The following is a 16,521-nucleotide window of genomic DNA, read 5'->3' as shown; positions in this document are numbered from 1 at the left end:
TTTAAGAATGGCTGGACACAAATAAAAGCTAGGCTCCTATAACACAGAAGTTTTAAGCCTCAACAAAAGGCATTGTTGGGCCAGAGATGGAGGGTGCCAGACTGCCCGGAGTCTCCTGTAGAAATGAAGGTGATTCTTGAAGAATGCCCTGTTGAAACTGCCTGTGCAGAGTGGTAAAGCCTTAGCTCCTAGGTCTTTTAGGTTTCCAGTAACCAGTGGAAAGTCACAGGGAAGGAGCTGCTAAGGCCCAGAAAGACGTTTCTCTACAGACTGTCGCTGTGTAGGGCAGCCCTGCATATAGCACCCACATTCAACAGCCCAGGGAAATGTGTTTTTTTGATTTTTTAAAAAAGTCAACTACACATCATCTATCTTGATTTATAAAGCCTTTACCATAAGGGAAAAAAAGCATTTCTTGCTCTTGGAATGCATGTATCTGCAGAGTGACCATTGCTGGCTCTCCACTAGAGAAGGAGGGAACGCTACCACCTACATCCTTATGTGATCTAGCTTCCGTGGAGCAGCTGGGAGCAGTTGAGTCATCATACTCCTCTGCCTTCTCCACTCCTGTGATTAGCATGACACAAGCTGACAGAGTGAGGGTCAAAGGCCAGTCTGTAGCCCAGGAGGAAAACACCATGGGGGTCCTATGCACCCCCCTGGCTTTCATGCACCCATGCTCATTCTCTAAGGAGCTTTGCAGTGAGGACCTAGAGGTCAGCGAGGTTCTTACTGATCTGGGCCCGCTGAGGGGCAATCCTGGCCACAGCTGGAGAGCCCTGGGCCAGCCTGGAGACAGTCCTGTCAGGAACGCCCACGGCGCTGCCATTGGAGGCATTGCAGAGGATGGGCAGGCTGATCTCTTTCTTGGTGATGGGGGCCTCGTGGCTCTCGCCTTCAGCTGGTGGAGTTTCTTTGTCCCCAGACGCCTTCTTGTTCAGTAGGTTGCTGATCTCCATGATGTTCCCGATGATCTCCACTGGGCCGGCTAGGTTCTTCTTCCGGGTTGGGAGGTCATCCTTGGCCTTCTTCAGGTAGGATGCTGGCGCCCAGCCCTCTTTGCCTAGGTATCTGTGGGGAGGAGCGGATGTGCTATTGTTAGAGCACTCTGACCTCACACCCCACTTCCAGGCCCTAGGATCCATCTGGCCTTGCCCAGTGGAGCCTTCCCTACCATGTTCTGCAAGGCTTGGCAATCCCAATACTCTGGAGAGAAATGGCACCAAGTGTAGGTGGAAAAGACACCCAGACACCAATTCCCACTGCCCCCCCCCCCACCATGCTCCTTTTTCTTTGCCTGATCCCTCTTGAGGTGGGCTCTCGCTCTCTGCAAAGTCAGGCAAACGTGGGAGCTTGGGATCAGATTTATCAACTTTTGGGTTGCCCAAAGGAGGACTTCATAATGGCCTGCTACTTCCCAGTCAGTTGAGGATAATTGGAAAGATAAGAAATGAGAAGGTGCCGATGTGGTAAGTAGAGTTAAATGGCCTGTAGGAAGGGGAGGTATTAGAGAGGGAATTGACTCTAGAAGGTGAGAGTCAGGCAGCCTGAGTTCTAGTCTATGGTACCTTGCACAAGTCCCTTCCCTGGAGCTCAGTTTATGTCTCTTCTGCAAGATGCAGGGATAGAGTCGCTGCTAAAAATATACCCAGAATGACAGACACGTTGAGATCACCTAAGATGTCTCCAACATCTTAGTTGGAATGGCTCCTCCATGCCAGATGACTGAATGGGAAAGCTGTGATGCCACTGCAGGGGGAGTAGGTGGATCCTCCATAGACTGTCACAGACCAAGTTCACAAACCAGGCTAAACTTACTGTAGTGGAACAAGGATGCATTGTTCAATAAGTGATTTGGGGCTGGACAAGGTGGCTCACACCTGTAATTACAGCACTTTGGGAAGCTGAGGCAGGAGGATTGCTTAAGGCCAGCCTGGGCTACATAGCGAGACCTTATCTCTATCAAAAAAAAATTTTTTTAAAAAATTAACTGGGTGTGATGGCACATACCTGTAGTTCCAGGTACTCGGGAGGCTAAGGTGGGAGGATTGCTTGAGCCCAGGAGTTTGAAGCTACAGTGAGCTATGATCATGCCACTGCATTCCACTCTGGGAGACAGAGTGAGACTCTATCTCCAAAAATGTAATAAGTGATTTGGGGAAAACTGATGACCCAGTTAGGAAAAACAAGTAAGACAGACACTGGCTTTATACCATATAGCAGAATAAAAAAATAGAAGATTGACATAATGTTGGGGGTTGAGAAAGTCTACGTGGGGCTCCAAAAGCAGAAACCATAAGTGAAAAGACAAAAGCACATGACTAGATAAAACTAAAACCAAAGCAAAACAAAAACAAAACAAAAGGAAACAAAACCAAAAGCTCATAAACAAAGGCAAAAGGCAAATGATAGGGCTGACTTAATTTCTGGTGATTCGATGACTTCTGAAAACAAGCTTTTCCTTTTTTCCTCGTGGTGTTGAGTTTTCACCCAAACCCATGGGGACTTCACTTCCTGGTCCAGTAGTCGTTGACCAGTGCCCCCAAGTCTGGGTTGCAATGTCCCCGTCTGCTCTCTGGGATACATCTGGCTCTTTGGAATGGCTCCTCCACACCAGATGTCTGAAACTCCCCCCTCCCCCGTCTTCCTGATCTGACCTTGTTCTTGGGCACACTTTAGGTGGGAGAAAAGGAATATGAAAGCTGAAGAGAGAGAGCTCAGGTAGGAGGTGGCTTCTTATGTTCATGTCACAGAAACATGCAGGCAGGCTGAGCTCAGCTCGCCTCCCCAGGGATTGGGAGGCAGATGTGAGGTAACACATGGGTGGGAGTCAGGGGTCTGTCTTGGCTCCCTGATGCAATGGGTGCAAACAGAAGCACAGAATTTTAAGAGTGGATGGGAGCAATGAGTAAAAATACCTAATCTTCACGTGAGCCAACAACTACGGCTCAGAAAAGCAAGGGGGTCACACAGTGAGCGCTTAGCAGCACCTGGCCCAGAGCCTGGTGCTCTTGCATCTCAGAGAAAAGACAAAGATGAGCCCACTGGCCCTCACTGACGGTTTTTCTACATCGACACTGTAGAGCTATGGGGAGAGGGGGCTCATGGAGGTGAAGGTCAGGCCTGCTTAGGGCCCCGAGTGCTCCTATTTGTGTTCCTTCAGTGCTATATGGATAAAATTAGATTCCAGGAGGAGAAACGCGAGGGAATCAGGAGTGGCTGTGTGTGTCTGGGTCCAGCTCTGCTCACATCTGCTTTCCAGCTCTGGCGAATGAAATGACTCCAGCGGGAAGCAAGCTGGAAAGGGCACGATGGAGAGAGTGCAAGTGTGTGTGTGTATGTGTGTGTGTAGGGGTGGGGGGAGAAGAAAGACAGGAAATGAGGATCAACGTACAGCCTGGAATGTTGGGAAATGGCATATTTAAGGGGGTGTCTGGCAGCCTTTTTAAGGTGGAATCTTTTCAGCCGGGTTTTCTCAGTCTGAGCTCCTGCTGGCTGTAAGACTAGGCCATGGGGATAGGAGCAGACTAGAAGCAGCTCAGAGTGACTTTGTTGGTCATTTTAGAAAACTAAAAAATAATAATAAAGCAGCCTTGTAGATAAGCTCCAGGCAAGTGAGCTAGGCCACCAACCTGCCAGAATGTTTCCTGACTTTCCCATGTCAGACTCATGGCTGGTGGATTATTGGTTGACTCTAGTTTCCATTGCTCAGAGAACATAAAAGTCTAGGGGCAGTAGCTTTGGACAACACACGTCCAGATGCACAGTCCCATCCTGCCCAATGAGACAGAAAGGGACATATCAGCCCTCCTGACTGATATGCACTAGGGCTCCAGGGTGGGGTGGGGTAGGGGCAGGGTAGGGGTGGGGGGTGCGGTGCATGCCATGGAGCCATGTTCCATCAGGTCAGACTAAGGTGCAATCTCCGTATGGCCAGTGACCTCAGCATGGACTAGCCTTTAATGCCATCATGTTGTGCCATGTTCTGAGCAACTGTCCCATGAGTACTCGCATTGCCTGGGGCACATTGGTGCCACTGCACAATCCCGTCCCCTCTGTGGGAGACCACCTAGAATGCATGTCCTGCCCACAGTGGGTCTGGGGGCCCCAGAGCCCATGGATATAGGACTATCCCTGTCAGCTGGGTAACTGGCAGAGAAGAGAGAAGGTGGGCAAAGTCATCACAGCGGAGCCAGTTCCAAGGACACCAAAAGCACTTCCTGAGATCAAGTCTGGAGCATTTCCTGAGAGCAGGGGTCCTGGAAGGGCAGGTCTTGGCTAGGTAATGGTGAGTGAAACCCACGGGATTGTTTGCTTCCAGAAGGTCAGGAAAGACCCCACTTCCCTACCCACACCATTCAATAGGATTCTAGTCTGAGAACTGTGATTAGGCCTGGGAGAGGAAGGGACAAGAGAAGGAAGAAGCCTCTGATGGCCTGAGCCGAGGCCTGACTTCTGCTCCAGCCCTTGCAACCAGCCCTGCAGATTGGACAGCCAGTCCCCATCCACCAGGGACATGGCTGCAAGAGGCCTGCATCTGCGCCCGCCCCCGCCCCCGCTCCCAGCCCACCTCCCTGAGTGCTGAGCCTGGGCAGCAGAGGTTGCCTGCTGGGACTTCAGCAAGGCCTGCGGACGCCAGTGCTCCAGGCAGCCCTAGCTGTGGAGCAGGCCAGGCAGCCAAGGCCGGACACACAAAACCAAATTCAGATGTGCTGAACTCTCTTGGCAGATACATGGGAAGGGATTGCACCACAGCCTGCAAGCTGAGCCGGGGCCTCTGTGCCCCGCTGGCTGTGACTCAAGCTCTGCTTTACGCATCCCAGGAGAAAATCTGCAAGATGAGCACTCTCTGGTTGAGCTGTTCAGCTGTGCAGAGGTGCAGCAGCCCAGCCCTGTGCCGTGGGCACAAAGCTGTCAGTATCTACCTGCCATCAGGTGACTGCGGCCACTTTGCACTCTGCCCAGGGCCCAGGTGGGCGAGAGGCATCTCGTTCATACATGTAAGGGTTCCCTACCTGATATACCACCAGCCTTCCAGATTCTTCCGGATCACCTCCACTGTGACGCCCTTCTCAAAGCCAATCTCGTCCTTGCTTTGGCTAGTGTAAGGCTGCACGGTGACATACTTCTCCTCTGGGGGTGGGAGCAAGAAAGCAAGATTATTTGAGGTCAGGGTGCAGGTCCTGCTTCCTGTCCCCTCCTCCTGCCCTGGCCTGGCCTTTGTTCAGCTGCTTGCCAAGAAGGTGCACTGGGTGGGCTCTGGCTTCTCCAGGGTAGGGAAGGACCAGGCCCCAGAGGTGGCAGCAGGGAGACCATGGGAGCAGGGGTCACTGCTGCTCCCAGTGTGTGCCAAAGCCAGCCAGGACTCAGGTTGTCAGGCAAGGCCCTGGGAGTGGGGAGTTGGTTCTCCCAGCCTGATAATGGCAGCCAGGCTGCCGGGACCTTGAAGTCCACAGGGCTGCAGAAGCTTGCTGGGCCGAGGGCAGGATTAGGAGAAGCCGGCTCCTCATGAGGTGAACTTGCATGCCTTGAGGCCCCATGGCATACTACCTCTCTTCGAAATGTGCCCTGTTTCCATCTGTGTCCCAGACGAACTCTCGTATCCCTGCCCCCAGCTCAACCTCTCGCATCCTTCCTCTGTCTGACCTTCAGAGGCTCTAGGGACACCTCGGTGAAGCCTTCCCTGAGCACCCAGTTCATCCATTAACACCTGGTCATGTAATCTCCCAAGAGGAGTCCATGGAACCCAACCAAGTCTTATGGGAGCAGTTATATGTGTTTTGTTAAGACAAGGGTTCACAGCCAAATGAGCCTGGAAACGCCAAGCACAGCACAATCAGGTAGCACCCTGGGGCCGTTATTGGGCCAGTGCGCCCAAGCGGCTTCTGCAGGAGAACATGCTGTGCCAACCACACAGCCGAGGCCCAGCCCTTCTGGAGGGCAGCCTGCTCTATTTTCAAGGATGTCACTTCAGGGTCTTGCCCAAGGTCTTCCCTAGGCACTGGGAAAGAAGTCCTTATGGACTCTCAGGAAGGCTTGGGAGGACAGGTGTGGGGAGAATGGGGTACCACGATGCCTCCCCTGCTTTTTCTCAGCCTCTCTCCTGGCAGGAGGCCTGGGTGCCTCCCATTTGGGTCCTTGATCAGGCTTCCAGGAGGGTGTTTCTTCCATGCCTGCTGGGGTCCAGCTCTCCCTGTCCCAGGAAGCCCCTGATAGGTAGACCCCACAGGTGAGTACTCCCTGGCTCTGCTCCTAGCTGGCTGGCTAAAGAGCCCCTGCCTCCTGGCTGAGACACTCCGTAGCGGACTGCTCGGGGTGGAACACTCCCCGCCTCCTCCTCTGGGGGAACAGGAGCTCAGACAGGAGGAGGAAGCGGCAGTCTGGCCATGCCCTTCCGGAGGGTCACCCTGGGCCAATGTTGTCCTCTCTAGTGTGGGTGCTCCCCAGGGCCTGAGACAGTGCCTGGCAGACAGCGAGAGACTGTTGACTGCATCACGACCAGGCAAGGCTGAGCAAGGGTGCCGATGGGAAGCACTGTGAGCAGGATGCTGGCGCAGACTGCTGGCCTCTGGTCTCTGGGACACCCGCCCCTCCTGGCTCCCAGCTGTGACAGCCACCCCCTGGGCTCCTTGGCTGGACGCTGACAGGCAGCCTGCCTAAGACTGGTGGCCGTGGGGGTGGGAGGCAGCTGCCACCCCAACCCCCAGTTGTGGGAGGGCCATCTGTCCACTCTCCCCTGGATTATCGGGGTCCTGTCTGCAGCCCTGTGCTGAGCCGAGATAGCAGCTCCCTTTGGGGGTGGTTGTGGCTGCCCTGCTGGGCTGTGAGGACAGAACAGATGGGCCACTAGCCAAATTCAAACGGCTGCCCAAAAGCAGAAGGAGGGTGATGACCCATGGGAGCCTGCAGGATTTTTCAGCACGCCCTTCTCTGCTGCAGAACTTGGTCAGCATCGACTCAGGGAGGGCCTTACTCCTGGAGGCTTTCAGATTCCAACCCAGCCATGCTTCGAACTGCTGCCAAGGCAGCCTGAGAACCCTGCCCAGCCAGATTCTGACTCGGCCCTTTGAGAAGTTCAGGGCTCCACAGTCCAACTCGCTCCACTCTCCTGCCTGCTCCTGGTTCTGCTCCATTTTCCAGTGAGGCATGGCAAATCCCGGCCCAGCGGCGGCCAGAGGGGCAGCGCCAGGCTTCAGGAATCCAGGATTCTGAGGTTAGGATGAGGCGAGGCCTGGGCTCCACATTTTGCCTTTGTTCAGCTGGGCTATTTTTAAAAGTCTGTGGTTCGAGCAGGAAGCCATCATTAAGGTTTTCCTAGGCAAGGTTGCATTTGCAGGGAAAAATGACAGCCCTTCTCATGGGAAGATCAGAGGAGCCCTGCCCTGCCTCATGGCAGAGAACAGGGTCTAGACCATCACGCGGGCTCAGCCTCCTGGGCCACCAGGGCCCAGCCCCAGCCTTCACAGCCTCCTGGGGTGCGTGGAAGATAGAATCCCGTGGGCCATGTAAGCTCAGGCTTTCTCCTGACCTCTTGTGGGTGGGAGCAGAACCAGGGATATCAGTGCTGGCTGGTAAAGTTGAGCTGCTCCTGCAAAAGGTTCTTGGGGGCCCTGGGGCTGCAGCAACCACAGATGTCCAGGAGCTCATGTGCTGCTGGTGAGAGCTCCTGGATGGGAGGCTCGTCCTGCCCCGGTCACTGCACAGGTTGCAGGCATGAAAACCCAGAGCCCTCTTCCCTGGCAGGGCTAGGCAGGCAGACCAGGTCTTCCCAGCTCCTTTCCACCCAGTTGGCTCAGATGGCAGAGGCATGGACTTTCCATGTGGACATGGGCCTTGTGGGTCTCAGGCCTTCCAACTCACAGGTGTCCCAAGGGAGCGAGACTTGCTTGAGCCACAAACCCCACCTGGGGCTGCCAGACAAGAGAAGGCCCTCAGCGGGCAGCTGCGTGATTCAGGGTGGTCAAGGGCTCGGGAAGAGATTTTCCATTGGAAATGGGGTTGAAGAAAGGGAGGCTGGGAGCTCCAGTGGGATCCTCAGGGCTTCTGGGAAGCACTGGGGCCGTGGGCACTCCGACCACGCCACCAGGAGACGGCAGCCTGCCCTGGGGAGGGCTAGCCAGGCGGTCAGCCGGGTGGGTGAGGGGGACAGGCCTGCTTTGGTTTTGGAGGCAGGGGCTGGATGCCCTGCAGTTTCCAAACCACAGAAGCCTCCTCTTCCCCAACACTTTCCCCTCTGTCAGCAGTCTCCCCACTCCCCTCCTGCCCCCACGACTTACCCAACCCCACTGAGAGAGGCCTTTTGGTTCCAAGGGCCTGGCTGGCTGAGGGAATAGGGAGCGGAGGCTGTGGGGAAGCTCCGCTTTTCTCTTGTCTAGCGCCTCCACAACCTGCAGCCTGCTTCCCCCACCAGCTCTGCTGTTTGCAGCAAGCGTCTCCAAGCCAACTCTCTGCAAGTTTTTCTTGGCTGCCTGGTTTAACTTAGCCCATCAGGCTGAGGCTGGGAAATTATGTTGTTTAGGTCTCTTATTGAAGAGAGAGAAAGAAAGAGAGCAAGAGCTGGGGGCTTATATTTGCTTAGGTATGGGTGACCAAGAATTAGGCATTTCATTGCATATTTGTGTCTCTACATATCACTGTATGTCTGTGACTGGGCTATATGTGGTGCAAGGCGTTGTGTGTATGAAGCTGTATGTGTCCTTGTGAGTGTCGCTGTGGAGGTACGCGTGGCGTATGTGTGTATGTTGTGTGTATGTGTGTGTGTGATGATTTTGTGACTGTGTGTGATGCATTTGTGATTGTATGAACAGAAGACACATGGCACGGGGTATGCGCAGCTGCATAACTGGAACTGTGTACGTGTACTGTGAGTGGCTGTGTGCCTGGGACTGTGGATATGTGGGTATCGGGGAGGCTGGATGTGACAGGGCGCACAGTCATATCTGTGGCCATGAGGGCTGTGCATGTCTGTGGGGTTGTGGAGATGGTCCTGTTTGGGGCTCAGTGTGCAAGGGTGTTTGGAGCCAAACCTTCATCCCTGCTGCGCATTTCCAGACCTACGTCCCACTCTCTTTTGCCGCCAAGGCTTGAGCTACGTCCTAGCTTTAGGGTGGCCTTCACTCTATGTCCAGCCTGTTCTTGCTGTTTCTACAACTTGGCCCCCAGCCCTGAGTCAGCTCACCGGGTCTGGCCTGCCTCAGGCCCTGCCCTCAGGACAAGCTGGACTCCTCATGGCCAGTGCTCTGTGCCTGACGCTGAGCCAGCCATAGGCTGTAACACCTGTGTCCAGGCTTCCTGCTGCCTTGGGCCTGGGGCAGACACCAAAACATGCTCTTATGGTCATTTAGAACCAAGTTGTGAGGGTGGGGGACACTGGGTGTCCCCGCTTCCAGAAAGGCCAATGTTTATGACATACCCCTCTCTGTGCCGTCATTCTGAGAAGCACACACACCCTGCTCCATGTGGGGCTGGCCAAGCCCTGGCCCAGGGGGGTCTGCAGATGTTTAGGGGTTTGATCAGCAGCCCAGCCCTGGGGGTTTGGTTCCACTCCCTTACCTCCCAAGTTCCTGGATGCTAGAAAGATCCTGGGTGAGAAAGCTCTAAACCCACAAACATCTGATCAGCCCATGTGCCAGGTCTGGGGGGCTCCCTGGACTCCCCTGGATCAGGCCCCTCCTGAAGCCCCAGCACTTACTGCTCCTGGCTGGACCTGACCCTCAGCAGAGCCTGTTGGGCTGCACCCTGGTACTAGGCTGGGTCTGGCTTTGCTCCCTTTCTAGTTTCCGTGGAGCTAGCAGGAGGAGCGTGAATGTGAGCCGGTCCTTCTTTCTGCTTTGTTTCCAACCAACTGATAGAAGAACTTTGGCTGAGGGAGCCTTTTCTCAGAGGACAGGGGCCATGAAGGATAGGGGAGTGGGATGGCCCAGAGGGCTAGACATGCTTAGCTCCTTTAATCTGCAGCTTCCAGGGCCAATGTGGACTTTCTTAAAGACTCGAGACCCCCTGTCCCCCTCCTCAAGCCCCTGTACCTTTTCAAGGAACCCACAACTGTGTTCCATGACCCTCATACCCAGGATGTTGACAAAAGCCAGAGACACCCCCAGTGCCACCCCAGTTCCCAAGCAGGCCCACCCCACACCAGCTGCAGTAGGTGAGAAAAAAGCCTGGCCCGTGAATCTGGGTGAATGAGGAGGCCACAGGGCAGAGAGCAGAGCCCGGAAAGAAAGAGCAGTGTTAGCGAGAGACAGGCGGTCGCTGCGAGGGAGGAGAAGCCAGCTCCCGCAGTCACCTCGGCTGTGCTGCCTGTTGACCATCCCGCCCAGGGTCCACCGGCGATCCAGGCGCCGCAGATGGGCCTTGCGTCTCTTGGACACTGGTGTGGGAGATGGCGATGGAGCATGCGGCCAACAGCAACCGGCGGAGAGAATGGAGATGAGGATGAGATGGGATGGGGGCGGGAGGAAGGGGCACAGGGAGGGGAGGCCCACACTTCCAGGTCACCATCACCTGGACTGAACCAAAGGCGTGCCCCTGTTGGATGGGGCAGATATGACAGGTCATGGTTGGCACACAGGGAAAAATTCAGCCAAACTCCCCAGTGTGCGCCCCTGAGCCTAGGAGTGGGTTAAAGCCTTTAGAATCCCAGCACCTTAGAGACAAAGAGGGTCCCTAGCTCCAGCCCAGTGCAAGGCAGCCCCTCAGCTGCAGCCTCCAGGGATGGTGAGATCAGTGTCCCTCACTGCTGGGCGGTGCTGATTCCCAGGAGGGTTTGCGGTCCTGCAACATCTGAGCTTATGTCCACTCGCTCACTGAGTACTGACTGTGAACGTGCTACCTTGGACAGGCACCACACTTGGAAGAATCAGTGTGCCCAAGAGAGACTTGGATTCCTTCCTTGCGGGGCTGAAAGCTCTTGCCATTCTGGGAACTTTGCCCTGTGTCTCTGCATTCCCAGGGCCTAGCACAGGGCCAGGCACATAGCTGCGTCCCAGGAAGCAGCTGTTGAATGGAAGGACACAAGGGTGGGTGCCAGAGGCCCTGGCTCTGCTCCTCCTCTCAGGCCATGCATTGGGACATCTGATGACAGGGGCCCCCCTCCCCAGCTTCTCACTGCTCCAGACCCCGCGCACTGGGCAGCATCCTGCACTGCTCCTCTGGTGGCTGCTGCTCGGCTCTGAGCCCCCTGCACCCTCTGCTCAGACCCCAGCTCCAGATGCCTCTGTCTTCCTGTGGGACTCCCAGATGAAACGGACACTGGAACAGGGCTACAGGGTGCCAGCTGGCCTCACTTCCTGGCACCACACAAAGAAAGTGCCAGGCTGGCTGGGTCTGGGGATGGGAGGGGGGCCAGTGGCTGGAGTGAAAATAAAACCGTCCCAGACCACCGAGGCCCTGGGAAAGCATTCGCTTTCCTGGAAGGAGAGGGACCTGCCTGACCTGCCTCTTATAAGGAGGAGGGCTGGACAAAAGGCTAGGAGGTGTGGATTCCAGTCCAGGCCCCGCTGCCAGCAACCTGTGTCACTGAGAGGCCGGCCATTCCTCTCTAAGCCTCTCTGTCCTCATCTGTCTTAGAGTGACACCACCTGCCCTGGCGTGAGCCTAGACAAGGGGCTGAAAGGCTCTAGGAAACATGAATCAGGTCCTGTGCAAGGCCTCCTGGCGGGGTGGGGAGAGGTGGAGGAGGGGTGTGGGGCTTCTCTGTAGAGATGGACGGGTTCAGCTCACGGCTAGACCAGAGGCCGCATTCACAGTAAGGTGTTGATGTCGGCATTTACTCTGTGTGCCAGGCCCAGTTTAAACCACGTACAGGGATCATCTCACTTGGGCCTCACAAAAGCCCTATGTGGTTAACATCTTACAAATGGGGAAACAGAGGCACAGGGTTTTAAGGAACACTCTGTGTCGGGCAGCATGTGAATCCAGGCAGTCTGGCTCCAAAGCCCAGACTCTTACCACAGACTCTACACCCCGAGTTATTGCTCTTCCCCTAACTCTGCTGCCCTTTGGGCTGCCAAGCCCTGGGAAGAGGGGGCTGTGGGGAGGGGACAGGGTCTGGGTGCTGGGGAATCTGCTCACTACCTGGGTACACGCCCTTGGTACAGCAGCACAGAAGACCGTGGTCTGTTCCGCATGTCCCACTATGCGCCCATTCTGGAGAAGCAGGTCCATACTGGTAGGTGTGGGACACAGGAGCAAAGGCAGAGACTTAGGTTCTGGTCTTCGCTCTATCACAAATGAACCCGAGGGCTTGAAAGAGGTGACACACCTCTCCTGGTTCACTGAAGCACCCTGCGAATGTCAGGCTTGGACCCACACCTCTATCAGTGGTCAAGAAAGTCTCAACTCCCACCCTTACTACCATACTGAACTCCCACAGCACACCTGGGTTCAAGAGCCGCATGAACATACACCAGAGTGTCTCATGATAAGGACATACCAGAACAGCCAATCATCTTTTCTTCCCAAAGTAATGAAGCATGAGCTATTAGGAAAGCTTTGATAGGATGCAGGCTTCCAATTTCTGTCTACAGGGTTCAGAGCACCTATGATGGGATGGCCATAGTGCTGGGGGAGAGATGGCTGCAGAGGGAACTAGGGTCGGCCAATTTCTTGGCCATGTGGCTGCAGGTGCAGAGAGACTAGTGGACACACCACAGCAGCTGGGGCCTTAGGCCCAGGGGACCCATCCCTGAGCCCTTCTGTAGATCTGGGTGGGAAATGCCCAAGATGTGATGGTGGAATCCACAGCTATCCAGAAGTTGCTAAGAGTATTGGCACACAGGCCCTGTCAGAGGCGTGCAGAGGAACCTATTTTAGGAGAACCACCCTGGGCATGCACGCGTGTGCGCACACACACACACACACACACACACACACACACACCATCTGAACGCAGAACCTGCACTGGCAGCCTGATTCTTCCTCCATTAAGGTCAAAATCCTGCACAACCCACTACTACTTGTTCTGCGTGCAAAGCACCTGCCGTCTGTTCCAACCAGGCTGGCATCTGTGCTCCACGCCTCTCGGGCGCTTTCCTGCCTTGGCCTTCTCCCCACTCAGTGCCTAAGTCCTCCATAATCGACCCAACAGCTCTGCTCTGACCTTCCTGGTGCAGCCTTTTCAACTGGGGCTCTGATTCATACACGCACTGCCCTAGAGCTGCCTGTACTGCTTACAAGCAAAATGCTTCACAGGGAGGGTGTGGCACAGCAGTGAGGACCACGGGACAAAGGAGGTGGACTAGGGTCCAAACCTGATAAACATCTTGAAGCCTCAGTTCCCACAGCTGGAAGGATGGGGATGGCCATAGCCACAGAGTCCTCCCAGGGTGGGGGCAAGGGCATTTCAGGACCCGGTCTAGTATCTGGTACTTTGTGAACTCCTGCTGTTTTTGAGAGGCCCTGGCATACCTTGTAGAATGTAGAACTAGGGGCTGGGCACTGTGTGCCTGTAATCCCAGCACTTTGGGAGGCTGAGGTGGGTGAATTGCTTGGGGCCAGGAGTTCAAGACCAGCCTGACCAACATGGTGAGACCCCATCTCTACTAAAGACAAAAATTAGCCAGGCGTGGTGGTGGGTGCCTGTAATCCCAGCTACTCGGGAGGCTGAGGCATGAGAATTGCTTGAGCCCAGGAGGCAGAGGTTGCAGTGAGCCGACATTGTGCCACTGCACTCCAGCCCGGGAGACAGAGCAAGGCTCTGTCTCAACACCACCAAAAAGAATGTGGAACTAGGTAGGAGGCGAGGCTGGGGACTGCAGGCATATGAGGCCAGACCTAGCTCAGGGGCCAAGACTCTCCCCTGCTGTAGAGGTGCAATGGAACCAGAGGGGAGATGGGTGCAGGCTCGGCCCCAGGGCTCAGGGAGCAGCCCAGCCTGAACATGCGGACCCTTCCCAGTGGGGCCTTGCCCCTGGAAACCTGTCACACAGTGGAAGCACATGGCAGGGGCCGAGGCTCTGGTCAAGGGGTTGAAATAAAGCCTCGACATAGGAGGAAGGGTGAGGCCCCAACCGCCCACCGGGTAACCGACATTTAGGGGAAGGATGAATAAGGAGCTGGCACTTGGCGGCTGCTTACTTTGGCCTGGCAGCAGGAAGCAGGCCTGGAGGTGGCCCGAGCGCCGGGTGGCGGCCTTGATCCCTCTGGCTTTCAGACACATCCATCTGGACCATCCCCACCAGCCGTTAGGGAAAGAATTCCTGCAGCCAGGCCATGGGAAGCTTGGAAGCCACTAGGAGCAGGCGGCCAGGAACTGGGGGTGGCTCAAATGGACTGGGATCAAGCAGCCTGCTCTGGGGAGTACGGAAGCCACAGATAGGTCCAGGCCAGTGCTGGCTGAGGGGGCAGGGGCAGGCTCTTTGAAATGCAAGGAGAAAGACCCTGAAAAACCTCACTGAGTAGTTTTTAAGTGTTTGGAATTAAAAAAAAAAACAAAAAACGGAAGAGCTGGGTGCAGTGGCCCACACCTGTAATTCCAGCACTTTGGGAGGCCAAGGCGTGTGGACTGCTGGAGCCCAGGAGTTTGGCCAATATGGTGAAAGCCTGTCTCTAGAAAAAAATACAAAAATAAAAAATAAAAATAAAAAAAGGGGAGTGGGTGGGAAAACAAACCTCACAGAATTAAAGCTAATCAGAGAGGCTGGCTGTGTAGGGGTCTGAGCCACCCCTCAGTTCCTGAGCCCCTGAGACAGAGCAGCAGGGGTCGGACTGGGGTAGGAGGTGAGATTTTGGGCCAGCCTTACTGAGATGGGATCCCAAGGGAGGAGGCTGGGATACGGCTCAGCTCACTTTAGGGGTTCTGTTGGTTTTAGGGAAGAGTGGGAGAGCTGCCTGCAGAGGCCGCGTTGCTTCCTGCCCCTTGGACCTGCAAGCCCTCACCTTCTCCAGTCTTGGAGGTGTTGATGTCGGAGTCATCCCGAGTACCATTCTGGGCCTCCAGGTAGGTGGCAGGGACCCAGCCCTGCTCCTCAGAGGTGCTCACGAACCACCAGCCTGCAGGGAGGACAAGAAAGAACGGGACTGTGAGAGACTGCAGGGCGACAGGCATGGCTCGCGGGCCAGGACGAGGAGGGAAGGAGAGGCACAAGAAGTGGAGCACGGAGCCAGATGGCCTGGGCACCCAGCAAATGGCTGGCCCAGCTCCAGCCTTGAGGAGCCTGCATCTGTTCTAAGGCAGGAAAGACCAGCACACTCCCTGAGAAGTGGGATGAATAAACTGTGACCCACACTAACAAATGTCTGATGGAAAATGAAATAGACATAGTGATATGTCCAGTGTGTGAAAATTCATCTTGTAGGAAAGGCCAAGGGAGCTCCGGCCATACAGAGAGACCATTTATGGTCTTTCAAACCCATTAGGATGCTGGTTTGCCTGGAGCTTGGCTGCCTTCTCAGCTTTCAAAGGCATCCAGACTAAGTGCCTCACAGACAGTGTCTAACAGTCAACGGTTGCCTTTTCCCCATCACGGGTCAGTGGTACCGTTGCATTGGCGCCACTCACAGCTGCCCTTTAAGTGTGTTGACGTTTCGGTCGCAGTAAGTGGGCACTGCATCCTCACACGATGCTTGAAGATCATGGCCAAGTGATCAAGCCTCATTCATACAAAGTCCTCTGAGCACCCAGGCCTTGGACTCCACTGCCTTTGGTCCCTTCCGAGAAGGTCCTCTTCCCACGGTCCTGTCTTCCTCCCCATCCCTTCTTCCCTGATACTTCTTTGCCCCCAAAAGTAATTTGGCACTGATTCTCTTTTCTGCTCATGGCCCAGTTCTCCATTTCCTGTCTGGAGAACTCAGGGCTTCTCCCTGGGCAGCACTTGAGGCCCTGTCACCATCCACTGCAGCGAGTGAGCACCCAAGGATCTAGGAAGCATGTTGGTGGGGGAGGCTCTCTGAGAGCTGCTGTGAAAACAATGGAGAGGAGGGGAAAACTGCCAGGTACCACTGCACAGTCGTGGGGAGACCTCAAGGACTTAGAACCCCAGCTCATCTTCTAGGTCTTCAACTAGGTCCCCACCGTCCCGTATGACAGGTCTGGGCTTGCAAACAGCCAGCAGTCTAGTCCTGAATGCCCTCTGTCTCTCCTACCCTTTCTGGGGAGTTCCACAACCCTCTGCTTGCAGCTCTGCGAAGCCCATGAAATGCCCTGGACCAGGAGTCTGGACTGTTGAGGTCCAGCCCTCTGTGGCTCTGGCACCTCAGGAGGGCCACTGCCCTTTTAGGGTCTCGGTGTCCTCCTCTCTGGAGAGGGGTTATCTCTGAGCTACTGGCTCAAACACCATGATCCAGGGCCCTGCGGGCTGCCTGGGACAGCCCACAGACTCCTCTGTCCCCTCTGCCTGGGACAGCCCAGACTCCTCTGTCCCCTCTGCCTGGGACCCAGACTCCTCTGTCCCCTCTGCCTGGGACGCCTCACAGACTCCTCTGTCCCCTCTGCCTGGGACAGCCCAGACTCCTCTGTCCCCTCTGCCTGGGACGCCTCACAGACTCCTCTGTCCCCTCTGCCTGGGACAGCCCACAGACTCT

General features: G+C 55.4%; 1 protein-coding gene across 5 annotated transcripts in view; it reads right to left on the bottom strand.

Moving 5' to 3' along the window:
- The window catches only part of SH3PXD2A (SH3 and PX domains 2A), a 260,999-nt gene that overhangs the window by 15,780 nt on the left and 228,698 nt on the right, over nucleotides 1–16,521 (bottom strand). For 3 of the 5 annotated variants that reach the window (XM_011957342.1, XM_011957344.1, XM_011957345.1), the window contains 4 exons: nucleotides 14,878–14,991; nucleotides 10,286–10,369; nucleotides 5,016–5,133; nucleotides 734–1,071 (listed from right to left, as the gene is read on the bottom strand). In XM_011957342.1, the coding sequence (XP_011812732.1) occupies nucleotides 734–1,071; nucleotides 5,016–5,133; nucleotides 10,286–10,369; nucleotides 14,878–14,991 (654 nt within the window). The remainder of the gene's footprint in view (nucleotides 1–733; nucleotides 1,072–5,015; nucleotides 5,134–10,285; nucleotides 10,370–14,877; nucleotides 14,992–16,521) is intronic. The other 2 variants (XM_011957343.1, XM_011957346.1) reach the window with 1 other exon arrangement.

This window comes from Colobus angolensis, unplaced genomic scaffold, assembly GCF_000951035.1.
Source record: "Colobus angolensis palliatus isolate OR3802 unplaced genomic scaffold, Cang.pa_1.0 Scaffold44, whole genome shotgun sequence".
NCBI classification, from domain to species: domain Eukaryota; kingdom Metazoa; phylum Chordata; class Mammalia; order Primates; family Cercopithecidae; genus Colobus; species Colobus angolensis.
The sequence above is the reverse complement of the archived record's forward strand: the minus strand, read 5'-3'. Positions and strand labels throughout refer to the sequence as shown.